This window comes from Pinus tabuliformis, chromosome 2_2 (assembly GCF_031772625.1).
Source record: "Pinus tabuliformis cultivar Carrire ecotype Pingquan chromosome 2_2, CPIR1, whole genome shotgun sequence".
Classification (NCBI taxonomy): Eukaryota; Viridiplantae; Streptophyta; class Pinopsida; order Pinales; family Pinaceae; genus Pinus; species Pinus tabuliformis.
The window spans coordinates 950,601,882-950,627,584 of NC_142300.1; the positions used below are offsets into that span (position 1 = coordinate 950,601,882).

At 40.4% G+C, this 25,703-nt stretch overlaps 1 protein-coding gene across 1 annotated transcript; it reads left to right on the forward strand.

Moving 5' to 3' along the window:
* Window positions 1-17,605: 17,605 nt before the first annotated feature.
* Window positions 17,606-22,356, forward strand: LOC149196345 (uncharacterized). The gene is made up of 8 exons (XM_089408260.1): window positions 17,606-17,609; window positions 17,745-18,288; window positions 18,628-19,036; window positions 19,184-19,507; window positions 20,030-20,137; window positions 20,345-20,435; window positions 21,579-22,063; window positions 22,240-22,356. Exons 1-8 carry the CDS (start codon window positions 17,606-17,608, stop codon window positions 22,354-22,356), a joined length of 2,082 nt encoding a protein of 693 aa, XP_089264386.1.
* The last annotated feature ends 3,347 nt before the right edge of the window (window positions 22,357-25,703 follow it).

Sequence of the window (25,703 nt, forward strand, 5' to 3'; positions counted from 1 at the left end):
AAAATATTTTTAAAATTTATATAAAATAAAAATAAAGAAATTATTCATCACAAATCTTGAAAAGTTAGGAAAAGAGAAAACTTATCCTACACACTATTTATAAAATTATATCAAATAAAAAAAAATGGTCTCCTACCTTAATTTCATAAAACTAACAATGAAGTTAATTTAGTGGAATGATTTATTTTATAATTGATTTGATGTTTTTAATGGTAAAAAGTCATAAAAAATGTCAATGGTGGCAACCATAGAAGCTTATCCTAAGTGGGGTGATCTATTTTAAATCTTTAATATATTAATGACCATAAAATGTATTAAGGATGCTTTTCTTAAGAGTTGAAAGAAGAAAAGATGCTATGATGAATATTGTATGGTTGATACTAAATATTTTGTTTTATTAAAATGTTATATATTTTGAGTTTTATTTTTAATTAATAATTTGGATGGTTTTAAATTTGGTTGACAAAGTTCCATATACTTTTTTTTTATAATAACGTATTGTTATTTCATATTTTATTTAGGTCATGTAAAGGTAATTCTTAAGGTTGGTAGAGATTATTTGAAGTTATTTTTTTTTTTTATATTTTACACTTTAAGTTATATTTAAGTTATTGCATATAAATATTATATTAGTGTAGTCATATAACTTAAATGATTGGTATAATACTCTCAGTTTATGACATACATCAAATCACTTATTTTATGATACATCTCATATTATCAAAAATATAAAAAATATAAAAAATAATTATTAAATTAGAACTTTATTTTTATTAATAGTTATAAAAGAATATAACAATAGTAGTAACTTAAGATCAAAGTAATTTCTAATGCCTAAATAAATTTTTGTTATAATATTATGAGAAATATTATAACTTATGAATATTATATTTTTAAGTAAATATTACTTATCTTATCTTATGATTAAAATATTTTATACAAATTTTATTTTAATTAATTTAATCTCAATTTTTTATTAAATTTATTTGATAACAAAAAAATTAAAAATAATCAAATATTTAATAGATATTTATTTTAATTTAATATTATAATATTGAAAAAGTAAATAGTTAAGTAAATTCGAACTAAACATCAACGCTTTTCCGAAAAAGTTAAACATCGTTGTATGTTGGAAGTTTTATACGTAATTAGTTAAATCATCGCCATATGCAACATATTTGGCAAAGTTAAAACAACGTGGTCAAATGGTTTTGAAAGTTTATGTTCACTAGTCTTGCATGGGTGCCTCCTTAATCTTTTCGCAGGGGTGAAATGTGGTATATTTCTATATCTACACACTAAGAAAAGACTATAGGCTTAAAAATTCATCGTTTTATAACAACATGTCACAACATAACAAAAAAGAGAAAGAAAACGGATCGTGAACCAATTCAAAAGAAAAGCCTATAGTTAAAAATCCATCATTTTATATTATTATAAATATTTTATAAGCCCAATATCAATAACTAGTTTAGCAATCACATCAACATGATAGTAAAATGTAGATATAACATAAACAATAACAGTAGAAGACGAGCCAAGACAAAAGGACACGTGATATGGCACTAGCTAGGGACAAACCCCAATGTGGGGAAACCCTTGATCAATTCTTCTTATAATTCTTCAAAAGTTCAGCAGAGAGAGAGAGAGAGTACAATCTAAATATTCACTTGCCCAATCTGATCAGTTAAAACAACAAAAACAGAAATCCCTAACCAAAAAGTCAACGCTAGTCAACCAGGATGAAATAGACCTCCAAAATAGCTTGGTCAACCTTGGTCAGCTCGGCCTCCAACAACAAGAAAATGTAGCTAAAAATAGTCTGAAAATAACTAGTCAAACGTGGTCAACAAAAGTCAATGCAGGAACCAAAACTAGGGCAGTGAACGATAGTCAACACTAAGGTCAAAAAGCCTCCCTTTTTGTGCCCGAAATTGCGGTCTACCCAAACGGAAGTCTCCCTCACAAAACTACAGTGAAATAGGGTCAACGCTGGTCAAAGTCAACCTCCCAAAATTTCAGTGAAATCTGGTCAACGCAACACCTAGAAAAACGAGTCTTCCCTTCGCACGTGTGGGGAGAGAGGTGCCCAGAAATCCGTACCCAATCAAGATGAGAGAGAGAGAGAGATGAATGAGAGTGATGCCAAAATGAGAAGGAGGACCCTTGTATTTATACATAACGTTGAAGGTTGGAGGAGGCTAATTTGATGGTTGGTCAACCTTTACAATTTGCCCATAATCAAAATAAATGCATAACTTCATTTGTACATGTCAGAATGGGATGATCTTTAAGATACTTATAAAGTTCTGCATGAACAATGTGAAACCTATTAATTTTCCTGTAGCTTCCCATTTTAAGCATTCTTTGGGTTTAAGTCCTAGTACTGATGAATAAAAAGGAGTATATGTCTCATGTACCATATGCAATGTTGTAGGTAGATTAATGTATGTGATGGTGTCTACAAGACCTAGAATTTCACATTCATTTGGAGTTGTTAATAGGTTCATCGAAATGGATGCTTCGATGTTGGTGAGCAGTGAAATGGGTGCTTCGGTATTTAAGAGGCACAAGTCACCATTGTATCATCTTTAGTGGTTGAGCTTATTCAATATGTGGATATGTTGATTCATATTACGCTAATGACTTCAACAAGAGATCTACTACAAGATGTCTTTAATCTTATAGGTGGATTGGTTATTTGGATGTTAAAGCTTCAGAAAATAGTTTCTTTGTCCATAACTGAGGTAGAATATAAAGTTTCTTGACATCTCTGTAAAGAGGCAATCTAGTCAAGTTTCCACTAGGTGAGCATGAAAGGATAAAGGAGAAAGTGAATGTATTCTGTGACAATTTGAGTGTTATTCATTCAGCTACTAATCTATATCATCACTAAAATACTAAAATACTAATCATATTAATCTAAAATACCATTTTGTAAGACATGTAATTAATGGTAGCAAAGTAGCTGTCAAAAAAGTACACACATAGGAGAATTGTGCAGACATGTTCACTAAACTAGTTTTGGTAGAGAAGTTGGGGTGGTATGTATTTGGCTTCTCTTGACCTACAAAAATAGATAATAAATGGGGTGAGAAATGAATTAGGAAAATTGTTGTCAAAGTAGAGATTGTTAAAGAGGTTGTTAAAAATGAAAATATTTTGCAAATGTATTTTTTACTCGTGTGTAACTATAAGATGCATATTGATTAAAATGTTGTATCCGATGAAAATTTATTGGTAGGGTGTGTAACTATAAGATGCCTATTGATTAAAATGTTGTATCCGAGGAAAATTTTATTGGAATGTTGTATCCTCAGAGGAAAATTTTATTGGAGAGTCATTGATTGACCGTGATTACAATGTATTCCAATCCCTTAACCTGTGGAGGTTTTCTTGACACACTAGCAGGTTTTACCACATACAACTTGTGTTTATGTTTATGAAATTAGCTTCTTCTTTGCTAGTTTTTGCATTTTTTTCCTTTTATTAATTTAAGATTATGGGCTCAAAAATATCAACAATGGTCACAAACAAAACAATTGTTAGCAATTGTTGATTATCTAATCCGGTCCATACTAAGTCAATAACCGAAGAAAAAAGCTAAAGCTAAATAATAGATAAAAATATGAGAGAGTAGTAGGAAATGTGGCAAAGTATTCAAGGCACATTACAAATTGAGAATCACAAGATAACAAAGCATCGATATGTCCATAGCTCGAAAGAAAACTAAGCTACCACAAACAAACAGACTAGTTTGCCTTGCAAAGCACCTTTCGCTTCCTGCAACCCACATATTCATTAATGATACCACAAGGACAAAATCAGAACCACATCAAAACAATAAATACCTTCATGAGAGAGATCTCCACCAGATGTATACATGGATAGATACAATCCTTTAGAGAAAAAGAGAGTGAGTTCAAAAGCCAAAAGATAAATGCGAACACAAAATATTCAAATTGTGTCCAGGAAGAGAATGATTCATGAAAACTTCTTCTACATTTGATGGAGTTCACAAACTCGTTGTTTAAAGCACACATTTGTAAGTCTACACGAATAGCCAGTCTTCCCGCTATACATTCGACAATCATATGATGACATTTGCTGCGTCTAATGTGCACATAAACAACACTACATAATTCTACACACATAAGGAAATGATCAATGTGGTTCTAATACCAAAAATGAAACAAAGCCTACAAACTCAGACCACAATTTAACAGTAGTGAACAAAAACCCAAATTCCCATGAACAAAGACTTCATCATGAATAGGAATTCCCATGGAGTTACATTTTTTTCATAATTGGAGAAAGAAGACTCCATAATTCAAGAGATAATTGTTTAACAAGTTGAAAAGGAGTCTCTCAATTTTAAAAACTCTTTGACTAAAAACAATTCCATGATTTTTTGTAGAGAAATTAATTTTAGAATTTTCTAGAAACTTCTTAAATATAGATTTTTTTAAGGAAGATGTCTCTGCAACAAGCGTGAACTTAAACCTCCTACTTCAATTGGAACGAATATCACGTACCCAAAAAAAATAAATAAATAAAAATAAAAATAAATAAATAAATAAATTTATTATTAATCGTATTTAATATTCTATTGCTCGTTATGGTTTCTGGTACGAACGCCTCACTGTTCGTTGACTTACCCACATATGGATTTATATGTTGTAATGTATATGAACATATATTGTTTACACAAATGATTGCTGGGAAATTAATTTATCAACGATTATGGTTTTCATAAACCTAGGGTGGCAAGGACCCTATGAACCTTGGGTGTTAGCAGAGTTGACAACCCGAGGCATCCGCTAGCATTCCATTGTAATGACAGGTGGGCACGACATTAAACACGCCGGCTCGATCACGTGAAGGGAGTGGGCTGGCGTTAAGTCCCCGCCTAACTCTTTACCGCCATGATCAAGGGTGTGGATGGCCCGGGATGGATCCGAGGGCGGAGACGCCTCCAGATGTCATAGCCGAGGTTTGGATGGTATATGACTTTCCCTTCTCGATTAATCGGGTTATTGTGAAGCTCGGCGCCCCTTTGCTCTGCTCCGCGCCACCTCATTCCAGTCTGAGCTCTTCTGGTAAATTCCTCATGCGCTGAGCGCTCGTTCCTCCGCCGAGCGAGTAATCTTGCGCCGATCATCTGTCTGTTCATTATATATAAACATATACTATTGAACTCTGGAGGTATGTCACGGATTGTAACCTACCGGCTCTTTTTTCTGTTGTTCTTTTGCTTTCGGGTAGATGATTATCTTCCTTCATGTGGCGGTGCTAATTGTTCCTTGCCATGGTGTGTGCATGCAGTAGAACCAGTTCGGAGTTCGTTCAGATGAGGAGGCCCTCCTTCGAAGGCTATGGTGCTCCCGACTCTATACCAGGTGCGTTTCTCCCAGTTGCACGGTATGCGATTTGGGTTACATTTCTTACTCTTTATTTGGTCTACCCGCAGAGGGTCTCCCCTGCGCCGAGTCGTAGCCCAACCTTACCTCACCGTGGTTGGTCGCAGGTGGCAATGGGAGGCTCCCCACTGTACTATTCCGAGCCTGCCCTTGTGCTGGCCATGGGTTCCGTCGAAACCCTGGCGCTTTCCGTGGTTAAGGCTAGAGATTCCTCCAGAAAGTGGAAACTGTATTCGCATTTTAACCATTTGTAATTTGAACTGTTATGTTAATGTTGTATATCGAATGGTACTCCGGCCACGGCCGTGTGGTTTACAGATGTTGGGGCTTCAAGCCCTTTTTTTTTTTAATTCCTTTTCTAATGATATGTTACAGATATTGGGGCTACAGACCCTGTTGGTTTTCTTTATTGTGAACTGTTACGACCGTATGGTTTTTTTATCAATTGACTTTAAATCTCCACCATTGTTTCATGTCGGCTAGGAGATTTCTTTTGCGTCAAGAATGATATGGTTCTGTTGGCCAAAGGCTGTGTAAACTTTCCATATAATGTTCTGGTTAATATTTATACTGTGGTTATGCTTTTGATACATGGTAGAAGTTTTATGTACATTCTAATGCATGAAGTCGCAACTCCCGTTATGGTTCTTGCATGGATATTCTATGGCTGTCCCACTGGCAGAGTATGCGGCCTCGGTTGTCCGGCCCTATGCTTACTCTGTGGACGGGAATGGTCTGAAATTCCGCTCTTACCAAGAGCCAAATGTATTTCTCTGGTTTATAGCTCAGTTACTTTACCATTTGCTGTTACTTTAACCCCGCGGATGACAGCCTAATGCTGCTGGGTTTCATGTTCGGGGTTCTGTTTGTTAATGCATTATACATTGATACTGTTAACACATCAGCATTCGTATTATTATCACATTAATCTTGGTATTGTTAACACATTATTCTTTGATACACGTTCTGTGGGGTCACAGTTTGCAGAGGTGTACCGAGGCACTCTGGTATTCACTATATGTTAGTTACTTCTTTATTAAAATCTCATTGCAGGGTTGTCTTGTATTGCAGGGGTTGCCCGACTCGGAGGGCTTGTCTCCCCTTACCCTTTCTATAATTATTCTATATCATGAGTTTAATGCCACACTCGAAAGACCACTGATCTTTCCTAGTAATAGAATTGAGTTATGGAGATTATTGTCTCACTTCCTTGTTTTACATACCTGTAACTTGTAATACGGCAAGATTCTCTCTCTGCTTTTCCCAACTACTCGGAATAGTAGTGTTGCGATCGGTCTGCTACAACCAGGGTTTTATTCTTACCCTTGCTCCTGTTATTTGGCAGTGAGACCGAAGCTTAACCGTTCGGGTCTCTGTCTGGAACAAGGCGCAGGCTCCTATACTTAAAGACTAACATCTGCTATCCAGCTAGTGTGCAATTAGGAAGTAGCAATGATATTTTTAAGCAACAATTATCTCCTATGCATTACAGATATTTATAGGGTTTAACTTAAATGACTTGCAGATACTTGCAGAGATTTGAGGGTTTCAGTCTTACTTACCTGGCCTCGGCCAGCCCTTAAGTCCCTTAGTAGATCACCTGCACGCAAGCCTGTGCATAATTATTTAGCCGCCCATCCGTGAGACTCGTCCTTCGAGACCAGAGCCTCCCCCCTTGCATTCCTCTTGCCGGATCACTATCCTCAGCAAGGTTGCACTGTGTGCTCGACTATCTGGTCCTTACCAGACGTAGTCTTTCATTCACTTTTTTTTTTTTCCTCTGCCTGTCTCTACAGCGCAGATTTTTGCCATCCTCTCCCTTTTTCCCTGGAAGCTTTTCCAGTTAGGGAAGGTGGTTAAAGTCAGTTCCAATAACCGACTTTCCTCCCAAGAGTTGCCAACACTTATCATGAGTATTCTTTATTAAAATATTTTAATGCACATGTAAAATAAAAGAAATACTCTTAGGATCTTAAAAAAAAAAAAACAGACAATAAAATAGTCTTCCAATGTCATTCTTAATCCAGTCTTTTACCGTAGTGAAATTTAAATATTTACATATTCCCGGGGTCATCACATCTCCCCCCCCTGAGATTGGACATCGTCCCGATGTCTGCTGTTCACAAACAGCCCCGGATAAGCTTCCTTAAGAAGCTCTTCATCTTCCCAAGTGGCCTCATCAGGCCCATAGTGCTGCCACTGCACTTTAACTTGGGTAATAACTCGCTTCCGCAGCTGCACTTCTCTCTGGTCGAGAATGCTCAGTGGTTCAACCAGGACCTCTCCTTCTGGTTCGACCTGCAATCATCAACAATATCAGTCATTTCGCTTCCAAAATTCATATCCAATAATTCAACTGGAATCAGTCCTTACCCGTACATCTTGCCATTTGATCACATGCTTAGGGTCGTAGATGTATTTTTTTAGTATAGAAACATGGAAGACATTATGAATTTTAATGTGGCTTGGCAGAGCGAGCTGGTAGGCTACTGGGCCGACTCTTGCCAAGACCTGGAAAGGTCCAAAATAGCGGGGTGCAAGTTTAGCGCAACTGCTCCATTGCAGGGTACTTTTCCTGGCTTGAATTCTTACATAAACATGGTTGCCGACCTGGTACTCTTTGAACCTTCTTTTTCGATCTACAAAGCTCTTTTGCCGATCTTGAGCAGCCTTTAAATTAGTCCGCACCCTTTTTACCATGTCCTCCATTTCCTTGAGCATCTCTGGCCCCAACCTTAGTTTGTCTTCAGGGCCATTCCAACTTGAGGGCGTACGGCACTTTCATCCATACAAAGCCTCAAAGGGAGTCATTTGTATGGATGAATGATATCCATTGTTATATGCAAATTCCACCAAATGTAAATAATATTCCCATTGTGTTGGTTTTTTCATTACACATGCTCTTAACATATCCTCTACAATCTAATTTACTCGTTCCGTCTGTCCATCAGTCTGGGGATGATAAGCTGTACTGAAATTCAGCTATGTACCCAGTTCTGCAAACAATGCTTTCCAAAAGGCGGATGTAAATTTTACATCTCGGTCTGATATTATCGTCTTCGGAAGCCCATGCAGTTTGAACACGTTCTGCATAAAAATGTGTGCAATCTGCACCGCTCTGTAGGTAGATTGCACTGGTATAAAGTGTGCTGCCTTACTCAACTTGTCTACTACTACCATAATAGAGTCATTGTTCTTCTTTGTCCTAAGCAGTCCAGTTATGAAATCCATGGATATGATCTCCCATTTCCATTCTGGAATGGGCAAGGGTTGCAATAACCCTGCCGGATGTAGGTGCTCTACCTTGATCTGCTGACATTCCAAACACCGCGCTAAATATTCAGCCACATGCTTTTTCATTCCAGGCCAATAGTATTCCCTTCGAAGCGCAGTAAGCATCTTCTGGTATCCGAGATGACCTGCGTAGTGGCTGGTGTGAAATTCGTCCAAAATCAGATTTTTAAGACTGTTGTCGTTAGGTACAAACAACCTTTTTTTATAGAGCAGCATTCCATCCTCACCTATTTCATACCCCTGCTGACTTTCCTTGCTGGAAAGTGGTATTTGCTGTTTCATTTGCTGATATTCGGCATCTTGGTCCGTTGTTGTTTTTATCATTTCTTGCAAGGGATTCTTCCATTTACTGAGCGTAACTTCGTATAAGCATTGCACCTTTCGACTCAGTGCGTCAGCCACGCGGTTTTCCTTTCCTTTCAGATGTTTAATGTCGAAATCAAATCCACTTAAGAAATCTGCCCAACGGGCTTGCCTTGCATTCAGGGTGGGCTGACTGAAATAATTTGTCAAGCTGTGATGGTCTGTCAACAACAGAAATTTCCTTCCTAATAAATAATGCCATCACATTTTAAGTGCATGTATGACGGCTACTAATTCCAAGTCGTAGGCAGAATATTTCTGCTCATGCTCCTTTAGCTTTCTTGACTCGTAAGTGATCACTTTTCCCTCTTGCATTAACACTCCACCCACACCTTCTCGACTTGCATCGGTACATACCACGTAATCCTTATTAGGATCAGCTATACTCAAAATGGGAGCAGAGGTGAGCAAATGCTTAAGTTGCTCAAAGCTTTGCTGACATTCTGAATTCCACTTGAACGCCCTTCCTTTCTTCTGCAAGGAAGTGATAGGATATGCTACCCTTGAGAAGCCTTCCACAAATCTTCTATAATAACCGGCCAATCCCATGAAAGATCTGATATCCGCCACATCCTTAGGTACGGGCCAATCCATTATGGTCTTTATTTTCTCAGGGTCCACTGCAATCCCTTCTTTTGTGATTACATGGCCCAAATACTGTATCTCCTCTTTGAAGAAATCGCACTTGCTGAGTTTAGCGTACAGTTGATGCTCTCGAAGAGTTTGCAGTACCAACCGGAGGTGTTCCTCGTGCTCCTCCTTAGAACGAGAATAAATCAAAATATCGTCGATGAATATCAGTACAAATTTATCCAAAAATCGATGGAACACACTGTTCATTAAGCACATGAAAGTGGCGGGTGCATTAGTCAAACCGAAAGGTAGCACTACAAATTCGTAGTGTCCATACCGGGTTCTGAAAGTTGTTTTAGCGATGTCCTCTTCCTTAATTCTGATCTGATGGTAACCAGATCGCAAATCAATCTTGGAAAATATTGTCGCGCCCTTGACTTGATCAAAAAGCTCATCGATCCGAGGTAAGGGATATTTGTTTTTGATTGTGAGCTTGTTTAGCTGTCGGTAATCGATACACATTCGGAGGGTTCCGTCTTTCTTCCTGACAAATAGCACCGGAGCTCCCCATGGAGACACACTAGGACGGATATAATTTTTGTCTAGCAATTCCTGTAATTTCATTTTCAACTTGGTTAGCTTGGGTACACTCATTCTGTAAGGTGCCCGCGAAACTGGTGCTGCCCCTGGTAGCAATTCAATGGTGAAGTCAATATCCCTTTTTGGGGGTAGCCCAGGGATTTCTTCCGGAAACACATCCGCGAATTCTTTTATTACCGGAAGGTTGTCCAGCGTGGCCGTTTTGTCCTTGGTTTCTGCATAACCCACCTGAATGGCATATATCTGGCATCTTTTTTTGATGCACTTAGCTAGCTGGGATGCAGTGATTGGCTGGACCTGCACTGGTCGTTTAATCCCTTGCATCTCTTGTTCCTTTCCAACATCATCCTTGTAATGAATGGTTTTCGTCTTGCAGTTCATTAACGCCCAGTGCTTCTCTAGCCAATCCATCCCGATTATGATGTCATATGAACCAAGTGGAAGCATATTCAGATCTGCTACCACTGGCTGCCCTGCTATTGTTAAGGGGTAGTTATTAACCTTCGCCATTACTCGCCTCTTAGCCCCCGTAGCTAGCTGTACCAGCCAAGGGTTCCTGAATTTTTCAGGTTGTAATTTACACTGTTCAACTATCTTTGGGCTAATATAACTTAAAGTGGCTCCTGGATCAATTAGAACAGTGATAGAAAAGTCTAAAATTTTACCTTCAAATTCTACCATGGTGGGTTGGTACTCTGCCTGGCGGTCGTCCAGAGCTGCGTTAATCCTTGGCACGCTTCGTCCCACATCGCCGACGGTTGATGCCTCATGAATCTGGGATATCTGATCAGTTCCCTTCCGTTGCGGACAGTTCTTGACGTAGTGCGGTCCGCCACAACCCCAGCACTGCACTGGGGGTCTGGTTATTCCTTCGCTGTCCAGCTTGGCAGATTGTTCGCTCATTCTGGTTTCACCGATTGTCTTGGATCTGAACGAACCTCTTGGTGCTGTTCTGCTGTTCTGCCCTTTACTGCTTCCTTTAATTCCGCCGCCTCGGCCTCCTTTACTGTTTCCAGCAGTTTTACTACTCTTTTTCTCACTCCATTTCCTATTGGAAACGTCCCCTTTCTGTTTGTTCTACTGATAACAGATTCTGGCCTTGCGAATAGCTTCATCCATTGTTCTAGGATTGTCAAATTCAATCCTTTCTCTCATATACATGGGTAAACTACTAACAAATCTTTGCACCTTGGCTTTTTCTTCCTTAAGGTAGGGCACATAGCGAAGCAGGGAGGTAAAACGGTTAATAAACTCATCCATAGTCTGCTGTCCTAATCGCAGATCGTGGAATTCCTTTGCCTTTTCATCATAAAAGCGCTCTGTCAAATATCTTTCTTTAAAATATTTCTGGAACTTTTCCCATGTTATGGTTCGTTCGCTTACCCCTTTAACGATTTTAACCTCCTCCCACCACAGGGTTGCTTTTCCTTGTAACTGAAAGATAGCCAATCGTGCCTTCAGGTTATGGTCATATTCATATAGCTGGAAATATTTGTTCATGTTAATTAACCATGCTTCAGCCGCTTCCTCTTGTTCCCCATCAAAGTGTGGGGGTTTGATTTTCCGGAATTCTCCCTGTAATTCCACTCTTTGACGTTTTGAGGTCTGCTGTTCGGATGCATTGCCAGATTGATCCTCTCCTTCCTCCGAATTTTCAGGTTCCGCTTGGTAGTGCTGTTCCTCCGTCATCCTCTGCTGTTCTGCACTGGGATTGGCTAACGGCGGGTTCTGTCTTTCAGACAGACTTTTTAAAATTCTTTCTTGCTCCATTGTCAATCGTGCATTATCCTCCCGCAACCGAGCCATCTCATTTTTCAGGTCCTGGACTGTCTCCAATATAGCCAGGTTCGTGCTCCGTGTCTCCTCACCAAGCTGTACCCACAGCTCTGGGTTATCTCTAGGATTTGTTGCAGGTCCCTGTTCGGCCGTGGACCTGTGCGGAGCGCTGCTAGCTCGCTGCATATTACTGTTACTATCTATTGTCTTCTGTTATTCTTCTTCCCTTTTTTGCCTGGTATAAAATCAGGGGAATATTTGACACAGTGAGTTACTTTGCACATTTTAGTGAAGAAAAAAATAATAATCAAATACTATGATTACTTCCACAATTAACATGTTTAAGCTCGTCCCAGAGGTCACAGTATGGGAACCTCTACTCTGATACCAATTTGTCACGTACCCAAAAAAAATAAAAAATAAAAAAAAATAAAATAAATAAAATAAAAATAAAAATAAATAAATAAATAAATAAAAATAAAAATTATTATTAATCGTATTTAATATTCTATTGCTCGTTATGGTTTCTGGTACGAACGCCTCACTGTTCGTTGACTTACCCACATATGGATTTATATGTTGTAATGTATATGAACATATATTGTTTACACAAATGATTGCTGGGAAATTAATTTATCAACGATTATGGTTTTCATAAACCTAGGGTGGCAAGGACCCTTGAGCGATTTGGTTGATTGCTTTATTAAAATTGGGCCACCCTATGAACCTTGGGTGTTATCAGAGTTGACAACCCGAGGCATCCGCTGGCATTCCATTGTAATGACAGGTGGGAACGGCATTAAACACGTCGGCTCGATCACGTGAAGGGAGTGGGCTGGCGTTAAGTCCCCGCCTAACTCTTTACCGCCATGATCAAGGGTATGCATGGCCCGGGATGGATCCGAGGGTGGAGATGCCTCCAGATGTCATAGCCGAGGTTTGGATGGTATATGACTTGCCCTTCTCGATTAATCGGGTTATTGTGAAGCTCGGCGCCCCTTTGCTCTACTCCGCGCCACCTCGTTCCAGTCTGAGCTCTTCTGGTAAATTCCTCATGCGCTGAGCGCTCGTTCCTCCGCTGAGCGAGTAATCTTGCGCCGATCATCCGTCTGTTCATTATATATAAACATATACTACTGAACTCTGGAGGTATGTCACGGATTGTAACCTACCGGCTCTTTTTTCTGTTGTTCTTTTGCTTTCGGGTAGATGATTATCTTCCTTCATGTGGCGGTGCTAATTGTTCCTTGCCATGGTGTGTGCATGCAGTAGAACCGGTTCGGAGTTCGTTCAGATGAGGAGGCCCTCCTTCGAAGGCTATGGTGCTCCCGGCTCTATACCAGGTGCGTTTCTCCCGGTTGCACGGTATGCGATTTGGGTTACATTTCTTACTCTTTATTTGGTCTACCCGCAGAGGGTCTCCCCTGCGCCGAGCCGTAGCCCAACCTTACCTCACCGTGGTTGGTCGCAGGTGGCAACGGGAGGCTCCCCACTGTACTATTCCGAGCCTGCCCTTGTGCTGGCCATGGGTTCCGTCGAAACCCTGGCGCTTTCCGTGGTTAAGGCTAGAGATTCCTCCAGAAAGTGGAAACTGTATTCGCATTTTAACCATTTGTAATTTGAACTGTTATGTTAATGTTGTATATCGAATGGTACTCCGGCCACGGCCGTGTGGTTTACAGATGTTGGGGCTTCAGGCCCTTTTTTTTTTTAATTCCTTTTCTAATGATATGTTACAGATATTGGGGCTACAGACCCTGTTGGTTTTCTTTATTGTGAACTGTTACGACCGTATGGTTTTTTTATCAATTGACTTTAAATCTCCACCACTGTTTCATGTCGGCTAGGAGATTTCTTTTGCGTCAAGAATGATATGGTTCTGTTGGCCAAAGGCTGTGTAAACTTTCCATATAATGTTCTGGTTAATATTTATACTGTGGTTATGCTTTTGATACATGGTAGAAGTTTTATGTACATTCTAATGCATGAAGTCGCAACTCCCGTTACGGTTCTTGCATGGATATTCTATGGTTGTCCCACTGGCAGAGTATGCGGCCTCGGTTGTCCGGCCCTATGCTTACTCTGTGGACGGGAATGGTTCGAAATTCCGCTCTTACCAAGAGCCAAATGTATTTCTCTGGTTTATAGTTCAGTTACTTTACCATTTGCTGTTACTTTAACCCTGCGGATGACAGCCTAATGCTGCTGGGTTTCATGTTCAGGGTTTTGTTTGTTAATGCATTATACATTGATACTGTTAACACATCAGCATTCGTATTATTATCACATTAATCTTGGTATTGTTAACACATTATTCTTTGATACACGTTCTGTGGGGTCGCAGTTTGCAGAGGTGTACCGAGGCACATATTTCAACTAGCGCTAAAGTCCAGAACCCAATAAGTCACCCCATTCACTTCATCAGACTCTTGATGCAATGCATTGCCACTTAATAGTTGCTTCTATTTTATGTACTTTATTTTATGGTAGGTTTTAGTAGCTTCTAAGTGAGAGTTTCTTTTATTTTGAATTATCAAAACTATGGTTAATGGTCAATAGATCTCTTTTCCTAAGTGAAAGATTAATACCTAACTATGCGGGACAGCTCTGTGTGAACGGTAATATTTTTACCGGTATATAACGAAATTTTGAGGAAATATAATTGCTAGCCATAATGGCTCTCTATAAACTATATTACTATATGAGGCAGTGCTGTTCCCGTTACACAACGACTACAAAGATGAGTGCTGCACCTCTTACGCAATGTGCCATATGCAGGTCAAGGGGTTTTTTCGCTTCAGGCATTTACATGAGAATTTTTTGCATATGGAGCAATTACGTGTATATTAAATAAGTAGAAATTAAATATAATATTTTTGTTAAAAGTAACATTTAGAAATCCTCAAACCGTATAAATAAGAGGAAATTGAATATAATATTTTGGCAAGACAATAACATTTAGAAATCCTCAAACTGTATGAATGTATTTTATGGTGAGTGAACGGGATGACTTGAGAAAATTCAAATGGTTTGACGATGAATTGTGTGGAAAATTCTTAGAATGCGCCACCCGGAATAAACGCATAACACGTGGCTTAACTCTATGAATTTCACACCAACGCCAGGGCTTATCATAGGAACGTACGCCCTCGATGGCCTGTTCAGTCCACGTCGATTGCTCGATGAGATTATTTTAAATTTTAGAAATTTTAGTGCAGGTTGCGAGTTTTTAATATGCAAAATATCTTGCAAAATTATTTTAAGTTTTAATAATTTTATATAGTATTTATAAATTCAGGCTATTTTTAAGATATTTTTTCTATAAAATTTGTGAGGCAATTTGATTGCCGCAACTAAATAGTTAATTTCAAATTATAATAACAATATTTAATAAAGATTCCAAATAAAATATTTAAATTACCATTTACAAATAAAAAACAAAGACTATCCGGCCTGGAGTATGCCGTAAAACTGCTTCTGCTTGGCTAAGAGCTCGTCTTCCTCGGACGTAAGGAAACAGGTTAACGGCCCAAGACCCAGAGGCATCTGGCAGGAGTGAGAGCCTGCTCCCGATTACGGACCACCAGCAGGGTTATACCAGGTGGCGTGGTTTTCCTATTTAACAGTGATGAGTCAAACCCAGCATTCGCGGATAGCAGCCAGAGATGGTTGTCCTCACTGTTGGTTTGACACCTGAGTTGATAGGTTTTACCACCTTCGGAAAAAAAAAAAACAAAGACTATCAAATCTCATTTCCATAAAAACCCAATGAATCACAAACATTAACAAATCTCATTTTCATAAAATGAGTAGAACTTAGATGTTTTATTCGTCGAAGGCTTTTATATATTGGATGAGGGTTCGTTAACCTTTTCACTCAACGGAGAGGATTTATGATGCAGGAGCATCTCGTTAACAGGGCGGAGTTAGAAAGAAGGATGACATGGTTTCTGAGAAGGACAGGAGACATAGCTCGCAGAACGGACAGCAAGTCTGTTTCGTTTTACTTTTCAGTTAGTTTTATTATTATTTGTTGTTTTTTTTTTGTTTCTGTTCAAAATGCCTGAAATGTTGTAACAAGTTCTAATTAGGAATAGTAATAGTAGTTGGAGTCATTAGTCACGGAACAGTAATTTACTATTGAAAAAAACAGACAAAGGGAAACAAGCTAGCCATAACGAAATGTCAAATATGTAATAACTGTTGTAACTGATAATTGAACAACTACCAGCAGTTATCCAACTGCCTGGAAACAATGTACAAGAACGAGGAAGAGCAAGCCTAGAGGAGTTGAGCAGTAAGGAGAGTAATAGAAATAAAATACATTTTTCATTTCAGTGCACAGGAAACAAACACACGAGAGGTGACACCGACCAGCACCAGCTACAAGTTCAGCGCCAGACAAACACAGTTACCAGGTATGCCAACGAAACTGAAGGTGAACAAGTTTTTTTCTTTCTGCACATATATAACATTTCATCTCGGCATAAATACTCATAAAACAGTCCATCTCAACATACAAAACAGCGTTAACGCAGTTTTCAAACCCTATCTAATTTATGAGCCAAGGGTTTGACAAAAGCCAGAAACCCATGCCACGGCTAGGACTATACACCACAGTAGCTAGCAACCGGAACCAATGACCAATACAAGAACCTAAAGCAGACGAGGAATAAGAACAAGACTACCCGGAAGGTGACCAGAACAGTCGGAGGCCATTGCCATTAACCCAGTGAGCGGCTTCACCTGCAAAGAAACGAAGGGTGGAAAGGTTAGTCTTCTAACCCTTGAAGGAAAGCCGGAACCAGAGCGACTGAGAGAAAAAAAAACAGAGAACAAGAGAAGGTAACCATACCTGAAGGTGAGCCACGACTGCCAGTGAAAACCTCGAACAAACAAGCCCTGCTTACAAAGGGGCCGAACCATAAGAAACTACATGAACTGTGGTAAAGAACTCCATCAGAGAACGAGAACATACCTGTTAAAATAGCCGAGAGCCGAACAGGGAAGGCCACGGAATCCATCAAACTTGGAGGCTGTCGAACCGAAAGTGAACCAGAGTGCCATTAACCCATAACGTTCAAACGACCATGGACTTTTGAGGAAAACAATGACCAGACAACACTAAGACAAACGACAAACCAGTGGAAAGCGCCAACGGCAGAGAGAGACAAGTATATAAACGAACAGAGACAAACTTACCGGGAAGGTACCAGACCGTCGGGCAAACAAACCGGACCAGGAGCAACAGAACGCAGCCAAGCACTTGCTATACAGCAACAGAATAGGCCGGGACCGCATAGGGTCTCACCACAGGCCAAACATCAAACAACAAATACCAAAATCGCAGAGACTGTAGAGCCAACCACCGGAAAACAATAATAACCCCAAAGGCGCGAACAGGGTGAAAACCCAAGCGGAGATTTACCAGGATCCCGAGGAGGACAGATGTCCACCGAATAGACCGTTCCAGTACATGCAAGTTGATTATAAATCAAACCCAAAATTAATTCCAATCAAATGTATACTGTCCAGTTCGTAGAGTAGGTTACACATCAGCTAAGGTGAGGCGGGACCACATGGGTTGGCCCCATCAAGTGGTATCAGAGCACGTTTAGAGGAAATAGAGGAAGATGGAAGTACAAAGACGAGGACGTGGAAGAGGTGCACGTAGAGGAGCAGATGAAGGATTGAGAGAACAACTGAGAATCCTCACAGCTCGCTTAGAAGCAGTGGAGGCGGGTAGGCGACGAGACCCAGAACTTGGGGATGACAGTGAAGACGAAGCAGCAACTGTTACAGATGGGTCAGAGGAAGAAGCCCCAGAGTTGAGGCTGTTGCGATCAGTTCTGTTAGCAAGCAGCAAGCCCAAACCGGAGATCCCTAACTATGATGGTAGTCTGTCCGCGGATGTCCTGTTGGATTGGGTGAGTGAATTAGACAAATATTTTGAGAATGAGGAAATCGGTGAGGACAAAAGAGTTAAATTTGTTGTGACCAAGTTGAAAGGACACGCTGCCCTATGGTGGGATAGTGTCCAAGCGGACAGAAGGCGAATGAACAAACTGCCGATAAGAAAATGGCCAAGGATGGTGGCAAAACTGAAGGGTAGATTTTTGCCTAAGGATTACCAGGTCGAGCTTTATCGGCGAGTGCAGAATTTAAGGCAGAAAGGTATGACTGTACAAGAATACACAGAAGAATTTTATCGTGTGAATTTACGTGCTGGTTATACGGAAGATACTCCCGAAAAAACAGCAAGGTACGTGAATGGCTTAAGAATGGAAATATTGGATGAGATTAGCATTCTCTCTCCCCGGAGTGTTGAGGAGGCCTTTCAAAGTGTTGTGAAGGCGGAGGAAAAAATCAACAGGAGACAGAACAACAGGAGAGGGAGAGGGAATGGCAGAGGACGAGGACAGTCCTATGGCAGAGGGAGAACTGCCGCGAACAGCGAGGAAGGCAGCAGTTCCAGAGCTTCAGGGACAGCAGAGAAAGGAGAAAGCACCAGAGGAGGTCGGCCATATCAGCGAGGACGAGGAAATGGCCGCGGAAGAGGGACTAATGTCCAGTGCTACAGGTGCCATAAGTGGGGGCACAGATCCTTCGAATGCCCAGAAGCTGAGCATGCGGGCCAGAGGGGAACACTTGTTGCACAGCCTGAGGAAGCTGAAGCACAACCCCGGGAGGTAGAAAACATGGCAGAAACAGGGGAAGCTTTGATTTTAAATAAAGTACTGTTGAAACCAGCCAAGGAGGTGGCTGAACAGACCCAGCGAAAAGCACTGTTCCGGACAGTTTGTAAATCACATGGAAAGTGCTGTAAATTGATAATAGACAGCGGAAGTACGGACAATTTGGTTGCCAACGAAATGGTGGAAAAGCTGGGACTGAAGCGACTCAAACACCCTACACCTTACAGGGTGTCGTGGCTGCAGAAAGGCCACCAGCTATTAGTAGATGAGCAGTGTGAAGTTGAATTTCACATTGGCAAATATCACGACACGGTGGTCTGTGATATTATGCCAATGGACGTGTGCCATATACTGCTGGGAAGACCGTGGCAGTATGATCGGAAAGTGACACACGATGGGAAAACAAATTGTTATAAATTTGTAAAAGATGGGATCAAACATACACTTGTACCCATCAAAGAGGAGGATGCAATGGAACCGAGCGGAACAAAAGCATTATTAATTGGAGGAAAACAGTTTGAGAATCAGGTTGAGGAAAATGAAGTCAATTATGCAATTGTGAGGAGGACGAAACCGATGTTGCTGAACACAGAAAAATCAGAACTGCCTAAAGAAATTCAGGAGCTGTTGAAAGAATTCCAAGACATTGTAGTTGATGATTTACCTGATAAATTGCCCCCCAAAAGGAGTATCAGCCATCACATTGATTTTATACCGGGAGCAAGCTTGCCAAACAAGGCAGCATACCGGATGAGTCCGAAGGACAATGAAGAAGTTCGCAAACAAGTGCAGGAGTTGTTGGATAAGGGACTGATCAGAGAAAGTTTAAGCCCCTGTGCGGTACCAACAGTACTTGCACCTAAGAAGGGTGGAGAATGGCGAATGTGTACAGATTCGCGGGCCATAAACAAAATCACGATTCGATACAGATTTCCCTTGCCCAGAATGGACGACATGATGGACTGTCTTAGTGGGGCAACTTATTTTACAAAAATAGATCTGAAGAGTGGTTATCATCATATCAGAATTAGGGAAGGAGACGAATGGAAGACAGCATTTAAAACCAATGAGGGACTGTACGAATGGCTGGTCATGCCATTTGGATTAAGCAACGCTCCTAGTACTTTCATGAGATTGATGAACGAGATGTTAAAGGAATTTATTGGCAAGTTCATGATAGTTTATCTTGATGATATCTTGATTTTCAGCAGAACGAAGGGAGAACACCTTCAACATGTTCGGAAGGTGTTAGAGAAGTTACAACAGAACAAACTGCTGATAAACTTGAAGAAATGCACTTTCCTGCAGAAGGAGCTGGTCTATTTGGGATTTGTGGTTGCAGAAAATGAACTGAAAATGGACCCAGAAAAGATTGCAGCAATTATAAATTGGCCGTCACCAACAAGCTTGTTTGAGGTACGTAGTTTTCATGGACTGGCAAGTTTCTATCGGAAATTTATTAAAAATTTCAGCGAAATCTGCGCGCCAATGTTAGAGACCATCAAAAAGGCAAGTCAACCTTTTTGCTGGACCAAGGCGGCAGAAAGCAGTTTTCAGCTTTTGAAGCGGAAGATCACGGAGAGGCCAATCTTGAGACTGCCCGACTTTAATAAACTTTTCCAGGTTCGATGTGATGCAAGTGGAACAGCTATCGGCGCTGTGCTCAGTCAAGAAGACAAACCAGTGGCGTTCTTTAGTGAAAAACTAAATGAGAGTCGGCAGAAATATTCCTCATATGACAAGGAATTTTATGCAGTGGTCCAAGCTTTGAAACATTGGAGACACTACCTACTGGGCAATGAATTTGTTTTGTTCTCTGATAATTCAGCATTACAATATGTAATGCAGCAGCACAAGTTAAACCATAAGCACGCCAAGTGGGTAGAATATCTGCAGAGTTTTACTTTTGTGTTAAAGCACATAAGTGGGCAAGCCAACAAGGTGGCAGATGCATTGAGCAGGAGGGCCTTGCTCCTACAGGAAAGCAGCATACAGGTGATGGGATTCGAACATCTGAAGGATTTGTATTAGACGGACCCAGACTTCAAGGAAGCTTTTGAAGCCTGCCAAAATCCCGTATTGAGAAATGAAAGCCCATGGTTGGATTATAATTTCCAGGAAGGATTATTGTTCCGAGGTGGGCAGTTATGTATCCCGGACTGTTCAATGAGGGAGAATATAGTACGGGAGAAGCATAGTGGAGGATTAGCAGGACATTTCGGGATCAACAAAACTTTAGAGCAAATCAGACATTTTTACTATTGGCCTAAAATGAGCCGGGATGTGCAAAGATTGGTAAACCGGTGTAAAGTCTGCCAACTGTCCAAGGGACACAGTCAGAATACCGGACTTTACACACCACTACCCGTTCCAAGCAGGCCATGGGATTCGGTCAGCATTGACTTCGTCCTCGGACTGCCTAGAACACAGCGGGGGTATGATTCGGTAATGGTGGTGGTAGACAAATTTTCAAAAATGGCTCATTTTATTCCTTGTCGGAAAACTAGTGACGCCACGTATGTGGCACACCTGTTTTTCACAGAAGTTGTTAGATTACACGGCTTACCCAAAACTATCGTTTCAGACAGGGACGTAAAGTTCACAGGACACTTTTGGCGCACCCTGTGGAAAAAGTTGGGCACGCAATTGAATTTCAGCTCTGCGTATCATCCGCAGACTGATGGACAAACGGAGGTGGTGAACAGGAGCTTGGGGAATTTATTGCGGAGTTTGACTGGAGAAAATTCACGATTATGGGATCGAGCTCTTGCCCAGGCGGAATTCGCCTATAACGATTCACCCAATCGTAGCATCGGACTTAGCCCATTTCAGATCTTGTATGGCATGCATCCTCGAGGAATACATGAACTGCGAGATCTGGGAAAGCTGGAGCGGAGAAGCGTAGATGGGGAAGATTTTGCAGAGGCCATGAGTGAGCTTCATGAAAAAGTCAAACTAAAGTTGCAGGGCAGCGTACAGAAATACAAACAGCAAGCAGACTCAAAACGACGAGAGGTGCATTTTAATGTGGGGGACGAGGTCCTTGCGCATCTGCGCCGGGAACGGTTTCCTAAAGGCACATATAATAAGTTGAAATATAAAAAAATTGGCCCATGCAAGATCCTACGGAAATTTTCAGCCAACGCATACGAGATTCAGCTGCCACCGGACATAGGCATATCACCTATCTTTAATGTGGCGGATCTGTTCCCATATCACGCCCAGGTAGAGGATGATAGTGCGGTACAGCCAGAACGGGACACCCAGTTAGAAAGCAGTTCTTGGAAGAAACAGTTACCTTCGTCCCGGACCCATGAAATTGAAGGAATCCTCAGCACCCAGGTAGCCAAGAGGACGCGCAGGAAGGAATATCTGCGTTACCTCGTCAAGTGGAGAGACCGTCCAGTGGAGGACAGCTCGTGGCTCGACACGGCACAGATTCAGAAGGCTGGTTATTCGTTGGAGGAACTCATGGAACGGAGCCATGAAATTTCTTTTACCCCGGAATCCTGATGCAGGAGCATCTGGTTAACAGGGCGGAGTTAGAAAGAAGGATGACATGGTTTCTGAGAAGGATAGTAGACATAGCTCGCAGAACGGACAGCAAGTCTGTTTCGTTTTTACTTTTCAGTTAGTTTTATTATTATTTGTTGTTTTTTTTTTGTTTCTGTTCAAAATGCCTGAAATGTTGTAACAAGTTCTAATTAGGAATAGTAATAGTAGTTGGATTCATTAGTCACGGAACAGTAATTTACTATTGAAAAAAACAGACAAAGGGAAACAAGCTAGCCATAACGAAATGTCAAATATGTAATAACTGTTGTAACTGATAATTGAACAACTACCAGCAGTTATCCAACTGCCTGGAAACAATGTACAAGAACGAGGAAGAGCAAGCCCAGAGGAGTTGAGCAGTAAGGAGAGTAATAGAAATAAAATACATTTTTCATTTCAGTGCACAGGAAAAAAACAACTCTTGCGTGCGTCCTCAGAAAAATAGAGACTGTACATTTCCATGCTGTGTCAATAATTCTTTCTTATTTCATGTACGAAATCCATTACAATTCTTGACAGACTACGAACTAGCAGAATAAGAAACAAACACACGAGAGGTGACACCGACCAGCACCAGCTACGAGTTCGGCGCCCAGACAAACACAGTTACAAGGTATGCAAACGAAACTGAAGGTGAACAAGTTTTTTTCTTTCCGCACATATATAACATTTCATCTCGGCATAAATACCCGTAAAACAGTCCATCTCAGCATACAAAACAACGTTAACGCAGTTTTCAAACCCTATCTAGTTTATGAGCCAAGGGTTTGACAAAAGTCAGGAACCCAAGCCACGGCTAGGACTATACACCACAGTAGCTAGCAACCGGAACCAATGACCAATACAAGAACCTAATGCAGACGAGGAATAAGAACAAGTCTACCCGGAAGGTGACCAGAACAGTCGGACGCCATTGCCATCGACCCAGTGAGCGGCTTCACCTGTAAAGGAACGAAGGGTGGGGAGGTTAGTTTTCCAACCCTTGAAGGAAAGTCGGAACCAGAGCGACTGAGAGAAAAAAAAAACAGAGAACAAGAGAAGGTAACCATACCTGAAGGTGAGCCACGACTGCAAGCGAAAACCTCGAACAAACAAGCCCTGCTCACAGAGGGGCCGAGCCATTAGAATCTACATAAACTGTGGTAAAGAAATCCAGCAGAGAACGAGAGCATACCTGCTAAAATAGCCGAGAGCCGAACAGGGAAGGCCATGGAATCCATCAAACTTGGAGGCTGTCGAACCGAAAGTGAACCAGAGTGCCATTAACCCATAACGTTCAAACGACCATGGACAATGACCAGACAACACTAAGGCAAACGACAAACCAGTGGAAAGCGCCAACGGCAGAGAGAGACAAGTATATAAACGAACAGAGACAAACTTACCGGGAAGGTACCAGACCGTCGGGCAAACAAACCGGACCAGGAGCAACAGAACGCAGACAAGCACTTGCTATACAGCAACAGAACAGGCCGGGACCGCATAGGGTCTCACCACAGGCCAAACATCAAACAGCAAATACCAAAATCGCAGAGACTGTAGAGCCAACCACCGGAAAACAATAACAACCCCAAAGGCGCGAACAGGGTGAAAACCCAAGCGGAGATTTACCAGGATCCCGAGGAGGACAGATGTCCACCGAATAGACCGTTCCGGTACATGCAAGTTGATTATAAATCAAACCCAAAATTAATTCCAATCAAACGTATACTGTCCAGTTCGTAGAGTAGGTTACACATCAACTAAGGTGAGGCGGGACCACGTGGGTTGGCCCCATCAATTTAATGTGCCAATTGCCGGGGAAAATGCTTCGTCTCAAGCATTATCTACAATGTACACAGAGCGGGTGGGGTGCAGTGATCAAATTTGAATACATCAGAGCCCTTCAAAGGGCCTTTGGCACGTCACGGAAGTAGAGAGAAAATTTTATTAGTCAAAAAAAATTTAAAATTTGAATTTTGCCATTTTAAAAAGAAATTGGAATAATATTATAAAAAATTTTAAGAAGGGCTGTTAAGTTGTCAATCTATTTATTTATCTTTTTTAATTTCATTTTTTTTAAAGTCCAGACTTTGAGAATTTCAATTTCAAACGTGCATTGTGCATCTATCACAAATTACAATGGTTAAACTTGTAAATTTCTTTTTTCAAATGATGTTAAACACCATTTCAGAAACAACAGTTTCCGAGTTGCTCCCATTTCAAAAACAACAGTTTCCTTTTAAATTGCATTTTCTAATTTGTGCATAAAGCTTTCCATGATAACTTCAAATGAAATAAAGCTAGATTCAAATGGAATAAAGCTTTCCATGCTAGCTTTTTTAGAAAGTCGGTGACAGTCCAGATTTGTGATATTAACGACTTAAGGCCAGCCAGTGCAGAACGAAGAGGAAAACATTTTGAAAACAAAGGTATTTCAGTGAAACACATTAGCTCATTCCTATGTTGAATGTATGGATAAAGTAAGAGAGATGTGAACTTTCTTCATATTAATATGAACAGCAATTGGAATCTCTAATTTTTTTGATTTCTGTTTCAGTGATTCATTTGTTACTTGTAGGTGTTTTTGGCTTAACATTTCTTTGCCGGTTTGTTTTTAATTTCTTAATTCTAGCGTCGAGAGCAGAGCATTGGGTGCAAAGTGCCTAGTGAATAGTAAGAATACTACTATAATTTCTTGATTCCAGCATGCAGGTCAGAGCATTGGGTGCAAAGTGCCTAGTGAATAGCATTGGGTGCAAAGCGCCTAGTGAATAGTAAGAATACTACTACAGAGTCATATTTTTAAGGCACTGTATAATGTGGTGTTTATGGATTTGATTTCTTTGTGGACAATAATTCATCTAATTATTTTCAAAATTGGTAAGGTGATTTGTTTGTTCATTTCTTGTTTTCAGCGACTTTGGTGAGTGTGTAGCATGGAAAGTTTCCTGTACAAAGGTTCTGGTGAGCACTGTTTCTCTGAAGCAATATCATTCTAAGGTACCTTCCCAAATTCTCTAGACTTCTGCTCCTATTCTTCATAATTCCACTCCCGTTGGTGTAGTCTATTCAATAACCAATTATCTCACCAGAGAGCTGCATTTTTTTCAAATCCTGTCATTATTGTTTTTATCTATTACTATAAGAACCATTAAGGCTTAATAGCTTTTTGTTTGATAATGGTAGAAATCACGACGGCTTAATAGCTTTTCATTTATAAGTCTATGTGCTAAGCAATATCAAGGTGTGGTAATACTATATTTAAGAGTTTTTAGTTGAGATTTGGTAAAACAATTTTTGTTGGATTATGTTATTTCAATCATCCATGTTGTTATATCATGTTTTAGAATTTTTAATTAGAATTTAGCAAAATCATTTTTATTAGATTATATTTATTTATTTATTAATATATAAATAAATAATCTATTATATATATATATATATA

Excerpts from the sequence above, each read along its gene's own strand:
- LOC149196345 (XM_089408260.1), top strand. Across the intron at positions 19,037-19,183 it reads GCAAATATCACGACACGGTG|GAGGATGCAATGGAACCGAG; the intron begins GTCTGTGATATT and ends CCCATCAAAGAG. Across the intron at positions 19,508-20,029 it reads ATGAAGAAGTTCGCAAACAA|AAGGAGCTGGTCTATTTGGG; the intron begins GTGCAGGAGTTG and ends ACTTTCCTGCAG.